Below are 20,134 nucleotides of genomic sequence, written 5' to 3' on the forward strand. Positions count from 1 at the left end.
TGAATTTTATATTGTTTATTTTTTTATCTGGGGTTTTCACCCCAGAGATTAGTGGTATAGATCCCCCTTATGAAGGTGAGTAATCATTTCAAACTTTCACTCAAATAGCAGATAAGAAACTTGACCCATTATCCTAGAAAACTGGTCCATGGCAATTTTTTAAAAATTTAATTGAAGTATAATTGATTTACAATGTTGTGTTAATTTCTGCTCAACAGCAAAGTGACTGGGTTATGCGTATGTATTCTTTTTCATATTCTTTTCCATTATGGTTTATCGTGGGATGTTGAATATTGTTCCCTGTGCTATACAGTGGGAGCTTGTTGTTTTTCCATCCTGTATATAATAGTTCGCATCTGCTAATCTGAAACTCCCAGTCCTTCCCTCTCCACCCCCTCCCCCTTGGCAACCACAAATCTGTTCTCTGTGTCTGTTTCATGGATGTGTTCATTTGTGTCGTATTTTAGATTCCACAGACAAGTGATATCATACGGTATTTGTCTTGTTCTTTCTGCCTTACTTCACTTAATATTATAATCTCTAGGTTCATCCATGTTGCTGCAAATGGCATTATTTCATCCTTTTTTATGGCTAATTGGTATTTCATTGTATGTGTATGCATACCACATCTTCTTTATTCATCTCTCAAAGCACATCTAGGCTGTTTCCATGTCTTGGCTATTGTAAGTAGTGCTGCTATGAGCATAGGGTCCATGGAGCTTTTTGAATGAAAAGTTGCATCTTGGTATATACCCAGGAGTGGGATTGCTGGATCATATGGCAACTCTGTTTTTAGTTTTTTGAAGAACTTCCATTCTGTTCTCCATGGTGGCTGTATCAATTTACATTCCCACCGATACTATAGGAGGGCCCACTTTTCTTCCTACCCTCTGCAACAGTCCATGGCAATTTTCTCTAGGGTGATATAAAGTGCATTGTTGGAAATATGATATAACTTAGATTTTAAATCTCTGTCTCCTATCCTTTGTGAAGAAAGTGCAGTTTAAAAAAATTGGGAAAGAAATCAACACATTTCTGACCTCTGGTCATGCTTTTTTCCAGAGCATGAGATGACGCCCATACCTGAGCAGCCTGTGCCTGAGCAGCCTGTGCCTGAACATCCTGTGGCTGAACATCCCGTGCCTGAACATCCCGTGCCTGAACATCCCATGCCTGAACAGCCCGTGCCTGAACAGCCCCATACAATGGAAGAAGAAAATAAGGAGCATACTCCTGAGAAAACTGGCGATCATTATAAAGATGTAAAACAGTGTAAGTTTTCCAAGTTAATGGCAATACACATGCAAAAGATGATTAGACTGATTTGGTTTATAAGTTCTAAAATTTCTATAATCATTTTATTTCCTATTTAAATTTTAATTTACCTTATAGACGTCTTGGTGTATGAAATGGAATTCTTCTTTTCTTCAACTTTTTCCATGAGATATTATGAAGTTTAATAAGGTTTGGTAACTGTCTATAATTAATATAGGATTTATCCTAGCAGCATGGTTATGTATTCACATTAGTAACAACTGAATGAATTCTGTGGTGGGATAAGCAAAATTTATTTGGAGATGTGTGTCAGTTTCCTAGAGCTTCTTGAAATAAAGTACCACAAACTAGGGGACTCAAAGCAAAAGAAATTTATTCTCTCACAATTCTCACAGAAGCCAGAGATCCAAAATCAAAGTTTTGGTCACACCGTACTCTCTTCAAAGCCTCTAGGGCAGTGGTCCCAAATGTTTTTGGCACTAGGGACCAGTTTCGTGGAAGACAATATTTCCATGGATGGTGTGGTGGAGGGATGGTTTCTGAATGATTCAAGCCCATTACGTTTATTATGCCTCCTCTGATCTGATAAGAGGCAGAGCTCAGGCAGTAATGTGAGCCATGGGGAGCGGCTGCAAATACAGATGAAGTCTTGCTTGCTCACTCACCTGCCACTCATGTCCTGCTGTGCCGCCCAGTTCCTAACAAGCCGCGGACGTGGCCCAGACTCTAGAAGACTATCTTCCCTTGCACCTCCCAGCTTCTGGTAGCCCCAGGAACTCCTTGGCTTGGAGCAGCAGAACTCCAGTCTCTGCCTCGGTCTTCACAAGTTCTTCCTGTGTCTCCATGTCCAAATTTCCCTCTTCTCAATAAGGACACTGTTTTTGTTTAGGAGCTCACCTACTCCCATGCGATTTCATCTTAACTAGTTAAATTGTCAATGACTCAATTTTCAAATTAGGTCACATTCTGCAGTGCTGAAGGTGAAGACTTCAACATAGCTTTTTGGGGCAAACAAAATTCAACCCATAACAAGATGACTTTGAGATGTTTGGAAGATCTGCTAAACTTCAATTTATTCACCTTTCTTCATACAAGCTTTCCATGTCCTTATAAGGTCCACCATTTTAAAATGTGAAAAGTTCATAAAAAACTCGTGTTAAAAATTAAAAATAATTAAGATTAAATCTAACTATACTGGAAGTTTTAATAATATTAGCCAAAGAAAAAATAGAAATACAATGAAGATATACACATATACATATATTCATGTACTTTGAAAACTATAATTAGTACATAAATTGTATTTCTATTCTTTCTTTGAGGAATCACTATCCTCTTTTGTAGGTGAAAAAAATCCCTGATGGCCAGGTTTCATAGCTACAAAGAAGCAGTGTCAGGAACAGTGTCTAATCTATCCAACCCAGGCTATGTGTACTATGTATCGACTGCAAAATGATGCAGTTGTTCCCTTTTCAGGATGTTTCTCTATTTTTAATTCTCAGAGATTAAGTAAACCAAGAGCCTGATGATTACTTTGATTAAAAAATCTTTCTTACACACACACACACACACACTCATAACATAAATGGGACTATACTAAAGAATTGTATTATGACATGCTTTTTCTCATTTAAGAACTCTGGAGATTTTTTTCATGTATACCTCATTATTTTTAATGGATATATAGTATTCCATGAAATGATTTTCCATAATTAATCCACTGTCTTATTAAAGAATTAGATTATATGCAGTTTTTTTCTCTTGTATATTGTTCTCACGTACACTTGAGTGTATCTCTCTTTGGATAGATACCAAGTACTGAAATTTCTGAATCAAGGATAAATCTTTTAAAATATTGATAGGTAACACCAAATTGTACTCTAAAACACATCTATCAAGAATGCTCCACAATGTCACACATACTGAATAATGTTAATCACGTTTTGTGAATAAGTGAGAATTTTCATTACTGTTTCAATTTGCACTCTGATTACTTGTGAAGCTGAGAATGTTTCTTTATATTTACTGGGCATTTTTATTTCTACTTTTATGATTTACCTGTTCATATCCTTGGCCCATTTTTTCTATTAGATTGTATTTTTATTTATTTGTAAGGGCTCTTTTTTATATTTAGTATATTCAATCTTTTCTCTATGGTAAAAGTAACAAGTATTTTCTCCCAGGCTGTCACTCACCTTTAAACCTGTTTAAGTATTCTAATCACAGAGAAAATTTTAAATTTTATAAGATCAATTCTTGATTAATCAATTTCTTTATTGATTTATTCTATACAATTTATTCTATACAACTTCTTCATATTGTATCTTGTTTTGGTAGGCCTTATCCAATCCAAGATATTAAATTATTTTCCAATTTTTTTAATAACTTCATATTTTTATTAAAACTCTTAGGTCTTAAATTCAATTACTTTTGTATATGGTATAAAATAGTCATAAAACTTTACGTTTTTCTAGGAGGATTGCCAGTTGTCTAACACTAATTCCCTACTGATATGAAACTCACATTTCATATAATCTAAATTCTGTTTGAAATTGGGTCAATTGTTATTAATACCTTTTCATTGTTTCTTTGATCTGTCTTTCCCTGCAAAGATCCACAATGTTTTAGTTTTTATACTCTAATAACTCATAGCATTAAATATTGACCTATGATTTTCTTCTATTTCTCCATAGATCTACCTCAGAAATTTTTCAAAATTAATGACTGTGTGTGTGTGTCTGTGTGTTGGGGAAATGAATGTATATGTATATACTACACGTATACACATTCATGTGTGTAAAATTTTCTGTCATTTCATGAGATTCTGGAAAGAGGAAATCTGTGTATGTAGGTTCAGTATGGCATCTTGATCCATTTTACTTTGACTCTGATTGAATAGATACATCCATTAGTTTTAAATTACAACCAGCCTCACTGGCAACTCTTTAAGAGCAGGATTCATTATGTGCATATGTAAATGTGAATCCATTTGGGAGATTGTGATTGTTATTGAAATATGTGCTTTTAAAGCAGAACTATTACAGTCTAGCAGAAGGTTCAAGGGCAAGTGAATGCTTCTTGGCTAAAATGTAACAATGATAATACAAACAGTAACGATATTACACATCTACAAACCTCCTTCAGCACCCATTATGCACTTGTATATATTTTTTGTAATTCTTTAATAGTTTCTTTTCAGAAAGAATCATTTAGCATAAGGATACTAGTTTGGTTTTTTCCCCCATGAATTTTGTTTTTGACCCTTGCCCCACTTGTTATTTTGTAGCTGAAGAATGTCTCAAATACTTTATTATCTTTTTTTTAGAATTAATGTATATGTTTTAGGAAAAAATTCAGATGAGGAAAAAATGTAAAAGGAACAAGGCTTACCTAGGAACAAGACCTACTTACTTACTGACTTACCTAGCTGCTGAAAAGTTTTGATCTTATGTTTTCAGATGTCTTCACAACACAAAATCCAAATGGCACACAGTCTGAAATATCCGTGAGAGCAACAACTGATCTGAATTTTTCTCTGAGGAACTGTAAGTACTGAAAGGCAGCACTGCAAATAGGAAAAACACTTAAAGCAAGATTTCAAAATAGCACTGCGGACTATTGGGTAGGAAAAAGGTCTTAGTGGAGCTAATAGCATCAGGGAGTCTTAATTCGTAAAATAAGGAGACTCCACCATAGCCATTGCACTGGTAAATTCAGAAGGCAAGAATGTTTTTTTACCTTTCTTAGCCTCATATTTTTGGTTTGAGTGGAAAGGAAAAGAAAATAAATAAATTTAGGACTCCAGAAGATTGTTTTTTTCTTAAACCCACATTTTTACTTCTTTCTACTTTGTGCTTTCAGCTTCAAATATTATCTCTTTTTTGCATCTTTATACCGAGTATAACTACTGATAGAGGAAATGAGGAAGTGTTGCCAACATGTCACTTTGGAGGCCATTGCAAGTCTCTAAAGTATATATACCACATCCCTCACCTTAAAGCATCAATAGCTCATATCTATGAAACCCAAGAAGACAAGGAAAAGAGGATGAAAGTAAATAGGGCAAGAGAGAATGTTTCTGACTATGACAATATTTAATAGGAAAAACCAGACATAGCAATGCCTAATAATTAATAAAACTTCTTGACAATAATGGAACATTTTGAGCAATTCCAAAACTTGAAACATAAATATGACATAGGGACATTTCGAGGGCACACGTTAATTTAGACAGATCTCTTATGGGAATTTTGTTTGCATACAGCAGACAACATCTTGAACTGTTTCTTCAACAGGCCAGGTACCTAAAATTCCCTTTAGGAGATGGATTATCGATGACCACAGGACCCATGGAAGAGATTTCAAAACCATAACTTCTCTTCCCACAATTCAGGACCCCAGAGGATTGTCAAAGTTGGATTGGGATAAGAAATTTTTGCCATTTTCACTGGGGCTCTAACAGAGACTTGTTGAGTGGTGGGGACATTCTGGAGAAGCAAGCTCCCCAAGGAGATGGAAATCTCCAGAATAATTTTGACTAATTATTCTTCTAGTCCCTAAAATGATGAGGACAGGCAGTAGTGAGGCAATCCAGACGTGTTTCTCTCAAATCAAATGGGGGTTGCAAAGCAGTATTTAAGGATTACATCCCAGTCATTCCAGCCCTGCCTGAGTCCATGTCAGCTCTGGTAATGGATTATTTTTTCCCATCCTTTCTTTCCAACAAGTTACCTATAATAATGTTGTCTGTAGGCTCAGTAGAAATCTCCCTAGAGTGGGATTGCCTGTAATTCATACGACACTGCATCCTTTCCTGTCTGAAGCAAAGTTAACTGAAATTGCCAACTTCATAGGGAGAAAAATAAATGGTCCTCCAGTCACAAAGTGAAAAGTAAAAGTGAAAGTCACTCAGTCATGTCTGACTCTTTGTGACCCCATGGACCATACAGTCCATGGAATTCTCCATGTCAGAATACTGGAGTGGGTATCCTTTGCCTTCTCCAGGGCATCTTCCTGACCCAGGAATCGAACCAGAGTCTCCTGCATTACAGGCAGATTATTTACCAGCTAAGCTACCAGGGAAGCTTTCCAGTCACAACTTCTCCCAAATTGACTCTTACATACCTCCAGATGGACGCATTATAGACTGAGATATAGCCTAAATCAGGCCTGGAAATCCTTGAGCTGTAACCCCAAATTTTAATTGCCCAAACTGATGTGAGTGGTTAGCATGCATATGTTTCCAGCTTACCAGGACACAGCTGCTACCTGCCTCTTTCATGTCATCACACTGAACCAGCAACCAAGTTGTCCTAGGTGGATAGTATGACTTCAGAGCCTGTGCCGGAAACCACGTGAAGCCCGTGTACCTCACCCAACAGAGCTTCCTTAGTGCCAGAGGAAGCGTGTAGCCCCACACTCCCAGTTTCTCCTCTCTCACAAATTATAGGCACATCAATCCCACCTCAGGCAACCTCTTATTGTACAAACATCATTCTTCAGTGGCTGCTTCTTTCCCCTCCTTTAAGGTATCTCAGGAAAATGTCAACAGCGTTCTCTCTGGTTTTGTTGTTGTTGTTATTGTTGGTTTTCTCTCTCCTTTCCTTTGTTCTATTTTTTAGCTTAAAAAATACCTAATTACAAATGTTGAGTCAATATTTTTATATGCCGATAATCCATTATGCCTTTTCCTAGATAAACTCTTCAATGAAACAACCACAACGGCACCTCCTGAAATAGTCAGCCATGAAGAAAGTAAAGAACCTTTTGGAGAAACTACTCACAGTATTAAACTTACAACATTGTAGTCAGACCTGGAGCATGTCATTATATGACTTAAAAATTTAACTTTCATTACTCTGAATATTTCGTAAAGTGATAACGTACTTAAAGAATTCATACTGCTACAATTTAAAATCACTCTAAAATCTTTTAAATGGTAAAAATCTAGGAATCAATTTTCAGATTTACCTGACAAAGGATAGGAAATGAACTCTTTTCAAAATACAACCTGATTGTAGTAAAATGTATTACAGTTATGTTTATATTAAATATATATTTATATAAAATATCACATGTGTATAAATATACATTTATATAAATATATTTAATACATTTTAATATAATTTTAAAAGTTATAGTAATAATTTTAACAATCACATACTTGGTAAATAAACTTAACTCTGCTTAGAGTTGATTTTTAGCATTTCCTAAGAATATTAGTGGAGAGTTCAGAGCTAGAGTTTACAAAATCAAAATTATCATTTTACTTTTCTGACAGTACTGTTTCTTATAACATACTTGTGAAATCATAACAACTCAGGATGGCTTTTCTCTAAGGTCTTGAAAGAGCAGTGGTCTAATTGAAGACAGTGAACTGTCATTACATGAAACCCTATATTCTCCAGTTCATACAATCCAAGTATATTTCTCATGACTCCTTTAATATGGTTATTCACTTTCTTGAATAACCATATTAGAGTAATATTTAAAAATAGAAATCTTATCATCCTGGTATCCCCCTTCTTAAATACCATCAGTAACTTACTGCTAGGTTTGGGGTCATATTCTAAATTCTTAGCCAGGCATTCAAGTCTGAAATGATCTGACCATTGAAGAACTTGCCAGTCTTGTTTCTGGTCGCATTCCCCACCCATATTCTCCACACCAGACTACCTGAACCTGCTCAGAACACCTGCGTTTGCTCACCGTGGAAGGACCTCTCTCTCACATAGTTTATCTGGCAAACAATTCCTAGTCCTCTGAGCCTTTGTGAGAGCATGACCTCCCTCGCGAAGTGTTTCCGGCTTTTGAAAGTGAATTAGATCCTTCTGTGCATACCACCTGTGCGTTGCTACGAAAGCCCTCATTCTCCTGCAATGTGATGAACAGTGATTCTTGTCTGTCTGCCTCTCAAAGTAAGAGTGTGTTCCTTAAACATAAGACCTGTATCTCGTTCATTTCTGTAACTTTAATGCCACCCACAGGGTCTGGCACATGGCAGGAACTCAAGGTGTAACTGTTACATGACTAGACTAACATTAAAAAATGAACATTCTATCACAATTTTACTAAAGTCAAATTACCTTATTTTGTTATCCTGTTCTATTTTGTTTTTTAAACAGAAGGAACCCAGAGTCCAAATGAGCCTGCATTTTGGACAATGTTAGCTAAAGGTAAACTCATAGTACTTAGGTAGCTGGGAAAATGTTTTGGTTTTCTAAAGTCTTCTGTAAGAAAGCCAAGATCAGTGTAAATTTTTCTAATACTAAGAATTAATATGTCAACATTTTGCTGCCATCATCACGTGAATAGCAAATACAACACAGACCCAGAAAGTTGATCAAGTGTCACACGTCTTCTGATCCTCTCACCAAAAGTTTCTTTCTCCTACAGATGTTACAATCTAGCCATTTAATTTATTTATGATTAAAAATTTTAAATAAGGCTCTTGCTCAATAGTATCCCTCTTTGTATTTGGAGCAGTATGTGTATAAGGACACGGGGATGCATGAGTGAATGCAAAGTAGATATCAAAATATATGCATGCACAAAAGTAATATGTAAACCATAAATGTACATGCATTCATTTATAAATCACATGCATAGCATTTATATGTATGCATGTATACACATAACATGTATATTATCAATGAATGCATACATGCATAAATATAATTCATGTATCACACATATGCATGCATTATGTGAATTATATGCCATATTTGATGGATCCTCATTTGCAGATTCTGTATTTGTGAATTTACCTACATTTAAAATTTCTTTGGAACTCTCCAAATCAATACTTTCAGAACTTTCACAGTCATTGATGGACACACACAGAGTAGCAAAAATAAATTTAATTGCCTGAAGCTCTTGTTCCCAGCTAAAGTATAACAAAGGCCTTTTTTCCCCAGCTGTCTTGCTGTAAACAAAATATCTTTTTTTGTGGTCTGTTTAGTGTAAGGTGTTTTGCATTTTTGTGCTTTCTGCTGGCAATTTTGCTATTTTAAATGCCCTCCAAGTGTAGTATTACAATGCTATTTGGTTCCTAAATAGGAGAAGGCTGTTATGTACCTCAGGAAGAAAAATGTGTGTATTATATAAGCTTCATACAGGTGTGAGTTATAATGCTATTGATTGTGAGCTCAGTGTTAATGAATCAGACTGTAGCCCACCAGGCTCCTCTGTCCATGGGATTTCCCAGGCAAGAATACTAGAGTGGGTTTCCATTCCCTTCTCCAGAAGATCTTCCCAACCCAGGAATGGAATCTGGGTCTCCCTCATTGCAGGTGGATTCTTTACCTCCTGAGCCACCAGGGAAGTATAATCAATCAGCCATATATACTAAATAAAGTGTCTCTAAACAGAAACATACATAAAACAAGGTTACTGGGTCAAAAACAAGGTTATATGACCAGAGGCTCATAAGAACCTAATGCTGTACTTCCCTTAGGAATGATGATGGTTCAGTATTCATTTAATTCAGTGCTTACATGACTTAATGACTACCATGAAAAATGAGAATGAACTGTATATAGTATACACACACATCTACACACACAATAATTTTAGTAAGTGAATTTTGTTTACCATAACACCAATTTATTGTTTTAACAGCTATAAATGCAACCACCAGTGAGGACAACCAACGAGATCAATTTTTTCACCCAATTCCAAGTAAGAGCAAAATACTTCAATGAAATGGATACATAAATACTCACACACATTTTAGTGTCTAGATGGTGATACTGTTTTCCTCAGTAAGGTGTGGTATTTGTAAGAGAGTAGTATGGTGACTGATGTTACACTAGAGAGGACATTTACAGTTTTAGGAGAGGCATGGTTTCTAAACAGTGTTCTCCATGACCACATTGCAGATATTTCCATCTTCCTGTTGTGTAACTTCTATTCCTGGAAGTAAATAGAAACAGTAAACTAAATAGAGTTGTAGGCAAATGAACAATACATAGGATGCAGTTTTTTTTAGTTGAAAGACTTGTTTAGAGCAGTTCTAGGCTACAGAAAAATCGAGTGGAAAGTAAAGAGTTCTCATATATTCCACCCACTTAGTTTTCCTTATTATTAACATCTTCCAGTGGTGTGGTGCATTTTTTTTTAATAATTGATGAGCCAATATTGATACATTGTTATTAACTAAGCTTCACAGTTTACATTAGAGTTCATTCTTTGAGTTGCACAATGCTACAGGTTTTCACGAATATCTTGTGTCCACCGTTACAACCATACAGAGTAGCTTCAGTGCCCTAAAAATTTTCTGTGATCTACTTAGCCATCTTTCCCTTCCCCAACCCTGATCTTTCTGTTGTCTCTATAGCTTTGCCTTTTCCAAAAGGTCAAATAGTTGGAAACATACATGTATTCTTTTCAGAGTGGCTTCTTTGGCTTAGTACTCTGCATTTAGGTTTCTTCCGTGTCTTTTTGTGACTTGACAGTTTACTACTTCTCATCACTGAATAATATTCCAGTATATGGATGTACTGGTATGTTTATCCATTCACCTATTGCAGGACATCTGGACTGTTTCCAAGTTTTGGCAATAATGAATAAAGCTGCTATAAACATTCATGCGTAGGTTTTTGTGTGGTCACAAGTTTTCAACTCATTCAGGTAAATACCAAGGATTGTGACTGCTGAATCATGGGGTAAGACTATGTTCAGATTTGTAAGAGACCACCAAACTGCCTTCCAAAGCGGCTGTACCATTTTGCATTCCCACCACCAACAAACGAGAGAATTCCTGCTGCCGGATGTAGTTTTCATTAATGGCTTGATTTTATTTATATGAATAAAAGAACTCCTGACTTTGATGGAAAATTTCATAACAAGGCATCATATTAATTTTCCCCAAACCTCTGTCCTATGTAAATACACTGAAAAAGAAATAGCATCTGGTAATACATGTAGGGCCTACCACCATAATTCTGTGCTGGGTTATTTGACACTTAATGCCACTTGCCTTTCAGTGAGTCAAGAAAATGGTGTCAGTCTTCTTTATTTAGAAAAGTGACAACCAGTAATGACAATGTTCTGGAAATGTTTTGTCTTTTTGAGTAATGAAAGTGAGCATGATGGATTTTCTATTGCGTGTTGAGCACCTACCACACTTTACATATGTCATTGTGTCAATCCTCACAGCAATTCCATGAAAGCTGGTATTATCTCCATTTTACAGATGAAGAAACTGTGGCTTGGGGTGGGGGGGGCGCTGGGAAAAACCTGTCCCAACTTGTAATTAGCTTTTCTATAATTTCCAATGGTTAGGAATTTCAAACCCTTCTTTAGTTTTGACCATCACCTTGATAAACAAATGTACTATAAGCACACCTCTTTACAAAAGCCCTTTTAATTCAGGAGCACAGCCCATTTTAATATAATTTATTTCCAAAATAATCTGCCTCAAAGTCAAGATATCAGTCATTCACAACTGTATACATTTCTCTCCCCTTGGCCTAGGATTGCGCATGGACAATTTTAATTTTTTTAATATAAGAGAGTATACACATGGGAATTTGTCATTGCTTATTACCAAAACATCATTACCTGAAAAAAAATCATGAAAAATCATTGGAACTTTTGAGTGAAAAGATGTTGGGGGAGAAGGGACAAATAGCAACATGATCATTTAAAGTCACCATTACATGCCTATTAAGTCAGACATATATTCAGGAAGATATAAGATTTGGCAGTAAATATATATATTTATTCTTCAGTAAAAAGACTTTTGATGTTTCTGGATCCAGACATGATTTTAATCATATGTTTAGAAAGTTAGCTAAGTTTCCATTTCTTTAACATCAAACACACTAGATTTGATCACAGTAATAAAAAGACAAATTCAGTTCTTAAGCCTTGTGGAGGAAGCACTGTAGTACATCATCCTTTTAACTTAAAATAAAAATCAACTCCTGCCAACAGGAGAAATGAATATTTCTCTCCTGAAGGACTAATCCCATGTGTGTAATTTCATCACGTTTTTAATAGTAATCTCTTCCAAGTCTTGGATTGGTTTTTAATTATACAAGGAGGAAGACTGATACATGTTTTAACATCTGGTCACCCGGATTTGATACCAGATTTTGCCACTTACTAGCTATGTGCCAAGGGCAAATCCATAAACTTCTGTGATCCTGGAAAATGGAGTGAGGGTCCGCTCCTCCAAGATTGCTGTGAAGGGAAAAGGTTAAAAAAAAAAAGTTGAGAGTCTTTGTCCATAGGAAGTGGCCGATAGCCTTCTCCTTGGCATTGCATGAAGGTAGAGGGGAGAGTGCAGTGAAGACTCTGGGTGGCAAAGGCGTCTCTCCAGTTGCATTGTGATCCTTATTCTGCCAGAAAAACTTGCTGAACACAGTTACTCTTTCCCACTGCATTTTCTTTCTTTCCTCTCAGACTCTGATGTGAATACTACATGGGAAGACAACACGGCAAGAATACAGGAAGCCAAGTTAAAATTAATGCTGGGCATCTCACTGATGACCCTCTTCCTTTTTGTCGTCCTGTTGGCAATCTGCAGTGCCATGCTGTACAAAATGAAGATGATGAAGTAAGTCTGCAGACCTCACAGCCTTTAAAACACAGGACAGGACACTCCCACTCTCCTTTCCTCAGTAGAGGGCTGGGCAAACACGACTCCCAAGTTTACAAGGTATTCAGTTTGGCTCCTTTGCCTCTCTTTGGAGAGGACCATGGAGCTGTCTCTCAAGGAGTATCACACTTGAACTTGTCCTCAATATTTTAAATAATCATCTAGAGAAACAACCCTTGTCAATTGGGAAGGTGATAGAGAAGCTAATGCATTCTTTTTCCATAGCCTTGAGACAAAAGGTGTTATGAACTCTGTTCTAAATAGCACATCTGTGTAGAGTCTAACATTTTTCATTTATCTAGTGTAATAATAAATAGACAATATATTGGACAGAATTCATATATTATTTTAAGATGCTTTTCTAAGTCAAGCTGCAAACACACACAAAAACAGTTCTTGATGTATGTTTCTGTTTTCAGATATAAACAAGCATGTCAGACTGGTGAATACTCCGTCAACCCAGAGCTGGCCACCCTATCTTACTTTCATCCATCAGAAGGCGTATCAGACACATCGTTTTCTAAGAGTGCTGAGAGCAGCACATTTTGGGGCACCACTTCTTCAGAATTAAAGAAGTCAGACACAAGGTCAAAATCTAGGATGACAGACATGACTTCCACAGCCTCAGAGGAGAATGAGGAGTCAGACATGATTCAGAGTGAGGAGCCCAGCGAGGAACCCACAGATGATTAGACAACTGTAATATTTTTGTCATAAAAAATACCTTCGTGATGCTCATTTATAATTTGGAAACTCTGCCGAGACCAAATTTTCCAGTGTCTTCAAAGGAGGGCATATTCAATAAAATTCTCTCAGCTATAAAAAGTATTTAAGGGAAAAAATATAAGGAAATAAGGTGTGAAAAAGTTCATCAAGTAAAAAATGATCCTGTTAAGTGACTTATGCAAAATATTCATTCTAGGCTGGCTCTTTTTAAAATACAAGTATGTCATTTTTTTACCTTACCTGTGGGCATTTTAGGGAATTTCGGGGCAACCACTTCTATGCCCCTCCCCACCATCAAAGCAAAAAGAACACACCCATTGCTGTTTACTGGCAAAACAGGTGTGCCGTATCAAGAGACAAAACTAGTATTAGAGACTCCTGGCATTCTTCAATTGTTTCAAAGTCATCAGGGTGCTCTCATGGGACAGTAAGATTTAGGGGAAAATATTTTTTCCACTTTTAAAGTATCCATAACCATTTGCGATATCATTGTTTTCCAGAAGAAGAGAAAGGAAGGAGGGATTCCAGCATCTAATTTCCTAGAGGGGGATTTATGGGTCCTGAATATTTTAGGGCTAGAGGCCCCTACCTTCTCTCTCCCCATCAAGCACCCATGCTTGGTATGTGGTATTGGGGGAGGGGAAAGCATTTCAAAGACTAATTTATGTAATCAATGACTTATGAAACTATCTATCCTAGGAGTATTTCAGTTTACAGAGAAGACCAATGGAATCGGGATACTGTTTCCCTTTTAGGAGTGTTTCAACTGGAAGGATTTTAGAAACATGTAATCAGATCCTTTGTGGATATGTGTGGATGATGGGGAGGGAAAGAACTGGGGCAGTGTCATTGTCCTCCTAAATTCTCACCTACTTTATGCTACGCACTTTGACACATTATATCACACAGAATTCTACCACCCTGTGCAAGACAAGTTTATTAGACAGACCAAAAAATGAGAACTTGGGTAAATTGCATACCTTGTCTAAGAGGCAAAGTTTAGATGCGCTTTGACACTGAAGTTCTCTCCCTGATCCATGAAGGTTAACAGTCAAACTTGTAACAAGTCAAAGGGTGTTTAGAGGCAAGGCAGGCATCCACAAGGCAGGGGATTCCTTAACCCAAATGTCCTTTCAGCTCTTGGGAGATTGTTTTCCCTAAATGTAGGTTAGGTCTCTATGAACCTCCTTCCCTGTAGAAGATAGATGCACACACACACTACACTCACCTGCCACTACCCTACCATCCATTCTCAGAATCCTCCTTCTCTCCCCATTTTCTCCCCTGACATCAGCTCCAGCCTGCCCATTGGCTGGAAAAGCTACAAGACGCCGCCTCCGAGTAGCCGCAGACTATATAAGGCAGAAGTAGCAGTGGGCTGGGGGGTTCGCCTTTTCCCGGTACTGTCACCGCAACAGTGCAGGCGCGTTTTCGGAGCCAGGTGAGGTGAACCTCGAGCAGAAGTCCATGCTACGCTCCGTGGGTTACTTTTGCCGTTTTCCGTGCCCTCTTGACAGCCCCGGGGGTCGGTGCCAGAATTTGTACTGCCAGTTCAGGCACCAGGAAATGCGGTGGGAATTGAGTAAGGAAGGTAGTTGCAGCAGCTTGGAGGTGCTCGGGCTACAGAGGAGCCACGGTGAATTAATGGGTGAGAAAGGGCTCGTGGGAAGAAGGTCAAGTGGGTTTGGGGAACCAACCGTTCCTGCCTTCTCCTTTCACTAATCCTTGGAAGAACCCGGGAGGTTTCTTGATTGGAAATAGGTGTAAGGGTTACTTTTGTCTTCAGTTCTAAAGTACTGCAGCTTGAGAAAGTGAATCAATATAGCATTACTATGGCTAAAATAGTATGGTAAATTTACTGTGGTAAAGAATCTGCCTGCGATGCAGGAGACCTGGATTCCATCCCTGGGTCGGGGAAGATCTCTGGGAGAAGGGAATGGCAACCCACTCCAGTATTCTTACCTGGGAAATTCCATGGATACAGGAGTCTGGTGTGTTACAGTTCATGGGGTTGCAAAGAGTCTAACACGACTGAGTGAATTTCACTTTTCATGGCTAAAATGCCCCCCGCCGCCCCCCACCCCCAAAATTGGTTTCTCATCATTGACATAACTTGTGGATACCTTTGTAGGTATCATTTTAAAATGCAGCCAAGGTACTGGGGCAGTGGGCCTGAAGAATGTCTGATAGTCCTTACTGATGTCTCTTTCCTCTCCCCTCTCCCCTAGTCTAGAAGTCAGGAGTGGATCACAGAGCCCAGACTGATTGATGTGTGTGTGTGTGTGTTGGGAGGGCACGTGTCTTCTCATTTGCCCCCTGCTGACCCTCCAAGCCACTATTAAACCTGGAATTCTAAACAGGTTGTCTGGACCTCTGATCTGTTTGTTTCCTCTTAAAGGACATAGTAATACCAGTTTCTTTTAAACTTGTTTCTCCCCCTATTCTGAAACACCCCTGCGTTTCCCTCTGATGCTCTTAACCTGCCTCTTCCCCAGCCCTCCAAGAGGGCTGTTTACCACCATGTAGCTACTTAAGGGCAATTCCTATAGAGCGGCTGTTCTGGGAAACAAGGACTTTGCCTTGGGACGAGGAACCAAGAAGTTAGAATCTGCATGAGTAAGATTTTCCAGCATCGCACTCTAGGATCAGGAGAATTAAGAACTAGTCCTCAATCCCTCTTACTTGTCCCTCCCACCTAAAGTATGTTGGAGCTCGAGATATACCGAGTAGTGAGGGTGCCATGGAGATCCTGTTTGAGGGTGCCTTCCTGAGAGCCTTTTGAGTGTCCACACAGTTCCTGAAGCCGGGAGGGAGTTACATCCAGGGACATTTGGGAAGATGGTAGACTGGGCTGGCCATCCGGAGAGAAACTCTGCCCGGCTAACCTAGCGCTCACCTTGAGCGCCCAGCCCTTCGAGGGTGGCCCCGCCCACTGCTGCGGCTAAGGGGCGGGGCAAAGGTCACGTGGCTGGGAGGCGGGGCGAGGAGCGGGTGGGCAGGCGTGTAGTTTCCTGCTCCTCATACGCGGGATCCTGGTTTGCTGGTTGCAAGGTGCAAGTGCACAGTACTGTGTGGTTTTATCCTCGCTCTTTGCCACCCATCCCCAGTGTGGACTTAAGGAGTTTCCTGAGCTCTGGTAAAAGGTGGTGGGTGGGGTGGAAACCGGCTTGTGGCACGGTGTAGTTACAAATCAGAAGTTCTTCCCAATCGCCTCTAGCCTGAGGAAAGGTTGTAACTCCGCCTCTGACTTCAAAATTTGCCCTCCAAGTCTAGCTTCTGGTGGAGCAAAATCATTTTAAACTTCTGACATGAAGGGAAATAATATTATGTCTCCCCTCCAACCCAGCCCCCATAGCACCCCAATGCGCGGCTTAAACATCCTTTCCTGAATCATGGCAACAAAATAAAACCCAGCTTATGCCAAAATGCAGTTCTGGCTGGTTACCCAGAGTTTACTTCCCCTTCCAAGTTTCTTTCAAGAAAAATCAGAACCAGTTACTTTTGATTCGTAGGTTAATTCTCATGCTTATGCCTGCTCTTCACCTTTTTCCTTCTCCATCAAAATGCCCCACACCTTTGTCACACACTTTGCTTTGGCTTTTAACAGAGTTAATTTCTTAATAGAGAATGAATGGTAAAGTGAAAGGCTAGTGAGCCAAAGGAAACCTCATTGTGTAAAGAGGAAGCATGTGTGTGTTATCAAAAGGTGTAAGTTATCTAAAATAAATGAAGAGGTTTGAAAAGTATAATTTGGACAACATCTCATATCTGAAATCTCTTGTTTTTGAGAGGGGAGAAGTGTGTAAATTATGCCGTAATTGACATTGGAAAGTGTATCTTGGAAAGAGGGAAGAGATGGTAATTTCCTTATTTAAAAAGTCAGGAAGGACCTGCCAGGTATTGTGAAGGGCCATGGCTGGCAGCCTTATCTCTTGGCACTGTTCTGGGTTTCCTCAGGAGTATGGATCCAGCTGCTTTCGAGTTTTACTTGTTAATTTTTTTTTTTTTTTTACATTTTTTTAATGGTTGGTTGTGGAACGGTGTATTTGGCTTCCTTTTGTGTTTGAGGCATTCTGTAGAACAGAAGGGACCTTAGGACCTTAGTGAGAATGTTGAGAACCACTGAATTTTTAAAAGAAGACTCATGCTTTAAAAAAACTTTCTTTTACGACAGTGGAAATGTATTTTTGAGAGATTATGTACAATTCCGTGTAAGCAGCATTTAGCTCTTTGAACTGTTGCCAAATTGTCACTGCCTAGTAAATAATAAGGTAAATAATATATATCTAAACCATGTCACATTTGACACAGTTTAATATGTATAGGCATGACCTGTCACACAGATGTGTAGCTACGCTGGTAATAAGACGTGAATATTTTAATCAGTCATAGGAATGAGCTAGAATTTGAAAGACTTAATCAGTGATTTTCATTGTCCTTCTCATTCCAAGAACTGACCTGTTCGTCAGCCCCTCCCTGTGTTTAAGGCTGGGTTTGGGAAAGTTACTGTCCCTGTGATAGGAAGCTCTTTGTCCAGGATATTTTGGAGTCTGCACTTCATCTTGAGTGATGTTTAAAGATAAACTTATCTCACATTAACAACTCTAGGCACAACTATGGAACAATTGGAAAGAATCGACAAAGAAATCAAGTCAGTCAAGACTGAAGTTGAAGAAAAGCAGAAGATGCTCCCCAAGTTTACATTAGCGCTTGAAGAGCTATCGCAAAGTCCCATGGTCTCCTTGAGTGACACAAATGTGAAACAAGGTTTTCCTGAAAACAGCCTGCTCCCACAAGAAAAGTGGAATGAACCATCAAAAAACAAAGAGAGTCAGCCTACAAAGTACATGATGGACCACACATGTCCAGCAACTGACCTTGAATATGATCCCTTGCTCAATTACTCCGTAGCACTGCTTGGAGCATCTAAAGGAAGGCAGGGTGAGACTGACAGTCAGCCCTTCTGGAAAAAATCGGTGGGTAAAAATTGCCACAAGTCCCTGGAGAGTCAAAGACCTTATGTTTCACCCATAAGAATTAAAATAAATCTTCAAGATTCTGATGAAGATGACCTTGTAATGGATGTACCTCCAATCATTCCTGTTTCTAGGAAATCTAAACGCTTTAGAGGCTTTAAATATCAGAATATGGAGGAAAGGATACAGGTAGTGCCTCCGGAGGAAAGAAATCTTCAGATCAGTGGCATAGAAGAGGAAAAAACAGGTGAAACCCAACTAACCGCACACAGAGAAGATGACAGTAACAAGCTAGAACCATCAAGATCACTCATGAAAACCTCACTAGATGCTAAAACTAAGATAAATACGTGTGGTGATCAAAACCACATTTCTAAGATGGGAAGCTTTGGTGGTGAGAAGATGCATGTTTGCATTTCAGGAGAAAATATATCTTATGCCCCTCCCAGGCACAAAGAAATCCAGACAGGAAGTCATAGTGAAAGGTATCCAAAGAGGACAAGACATGTAAAAACTGATGATACTCAAAAAGAAGAGACCGAATGGCTATCTTCACCAAGCCAACTCCAATTCTCTTATTCAGACGATCACTTGAAAGACAAAGTTCTGACAGCACCAGACGATAGTCAAGACTTGACTATTTTTGAAGACAGCAGGTTAGTTGAATTTGGTTTAGATAAGGAATATACTGGAAATGACACTCCCTCTGACTCTGACACTACGAAGGAATGTCTTCGAATTTTCAGTGAGTTCACACAAAGCCAAGATCATGAGGGAGAGAATGCTAAACAGGTTGGTCACTTTTATTTTTTTAATCCTTTTCCTAAATCTAAAAGCGTTTCCCTTAAATACATATTCTCTATATTCTAAACTTTATAAAATATATGTACCATCTATTATATATTTCTAATATTAAAATTAAGATACTATAATAAAAATAAAATTTTAATTTAAATAACATTTATTTAATAAAAATAATAATGAAATATATTTATAATATTATAATTAATAATGTATTAGAATGACAAGGCTAAACCTTGGTAAGTGGCCAGCCATTACATCTTGCAAGCTTGACAGTTTCCAGAGGCCATGGTATTATGTACAGTAACTGATAGCTGATTTGTCAAAGGAATCTTTTATAGGAATATCTGTGCATGTCAAATTATTCAAAATAAGTTATTTTTTGTGAGTTATTTTTTAATAATTTGCCCAGTGTTTTGCATTTTGGATTTCTGTGGCTCTTCAGGAAACATAATAAATTTGCTTTTACTACACTGAAATTGGATAACTCTTATCGTTTTCCCACTAGGCTTCAGGAAAGCAAATGGAATTAGATATGCTGTATTACCAAAACATTTCTGGACCAAAAAGGAGAATTGCACACACTGCCAAGGTTGAGGTGAGTCATTTTGTTTCTCTTTCTGTCCCCCATCCCTCCCTCCCTCCCTCCCTCTGCCTTTCTCCCTGCACTTAATATGAAGTTACATTGTCATTTCAAGCTCAAGTGTATTCTAGTACTTGTTACCTTTTATCCACTAGGGGGCACAAGCGG

The 20,134-nt window shown here is 38.3% G+C and overlaps 2 protein-coding genes across 3 annotated transcripts in view; both read left to right on the top strand.

Moving 5' to 3' along the window:
• The window catches only part of MOB3B (MOB kinase activator 3B), a 235,985-nt gene extending 234,810 nt beyond the window's left edge, over positions 1 to 1,175 (top strand). Inside the window, exon 4 of the mRNA XM_061425125.1 lies at positions 1,063 to 1,175. Within this exon, the coding sequence (XP_061281109.1) occupies positions 1,063 to 1,074 (12 nt within the window). The 3' untranslated portion in view covers positions 1,075 to 1,175. The remainder of the gene's footprint in view (positions 1 to 1,062) is intronic.
• An 11,574-nt stretch (positions 1,176 to 12,749) lies between these two features.
• LOC133252473 (RNA exonuclease 1 homolog) overlaps positions 12,750 to 20,134 on the top strand; it is a 45,971-nt gene continuing 38,586 nt past the window's right edge. For both annotated transcript variants that reach the window (XM_061425109.1, XM_061425110.1), the window contains exons 1-3: positions 12,750 to 12,838; positions 18,215 to 19,374; positions 19,892 to 19,981. In XM_061425109.1, the coding sequence (XP_061281093.1) occupies positions 18,223 to 19,374; positions 19,892 to 19,981 (1,242 nt within the window). In that variant the 5' untranslated portion in view covers positions 12,750 to 12,838; positions 18,215 to 18,222. The remainder of the gene's footprint in view (positions 12,839 to 18,214; positions 19,375 to 19,891; positions 19,982 to 20,134) is intronic.

The sequence above is a fragment of the Bos javanicus genome, chromosome 8 (assembly GCF_032452875.1).
Source record: "Bos javanicus breed banteng chromosome 8, ARS-OSU_banteng_1.0, whole genome shotgun sequence".
Classification (NCBI taxonomy): Eukaryota; Metazoa; Chordata; class Mammalia; order Artiodactyla; family Bovidae; genus Bos; species Bos javanicus.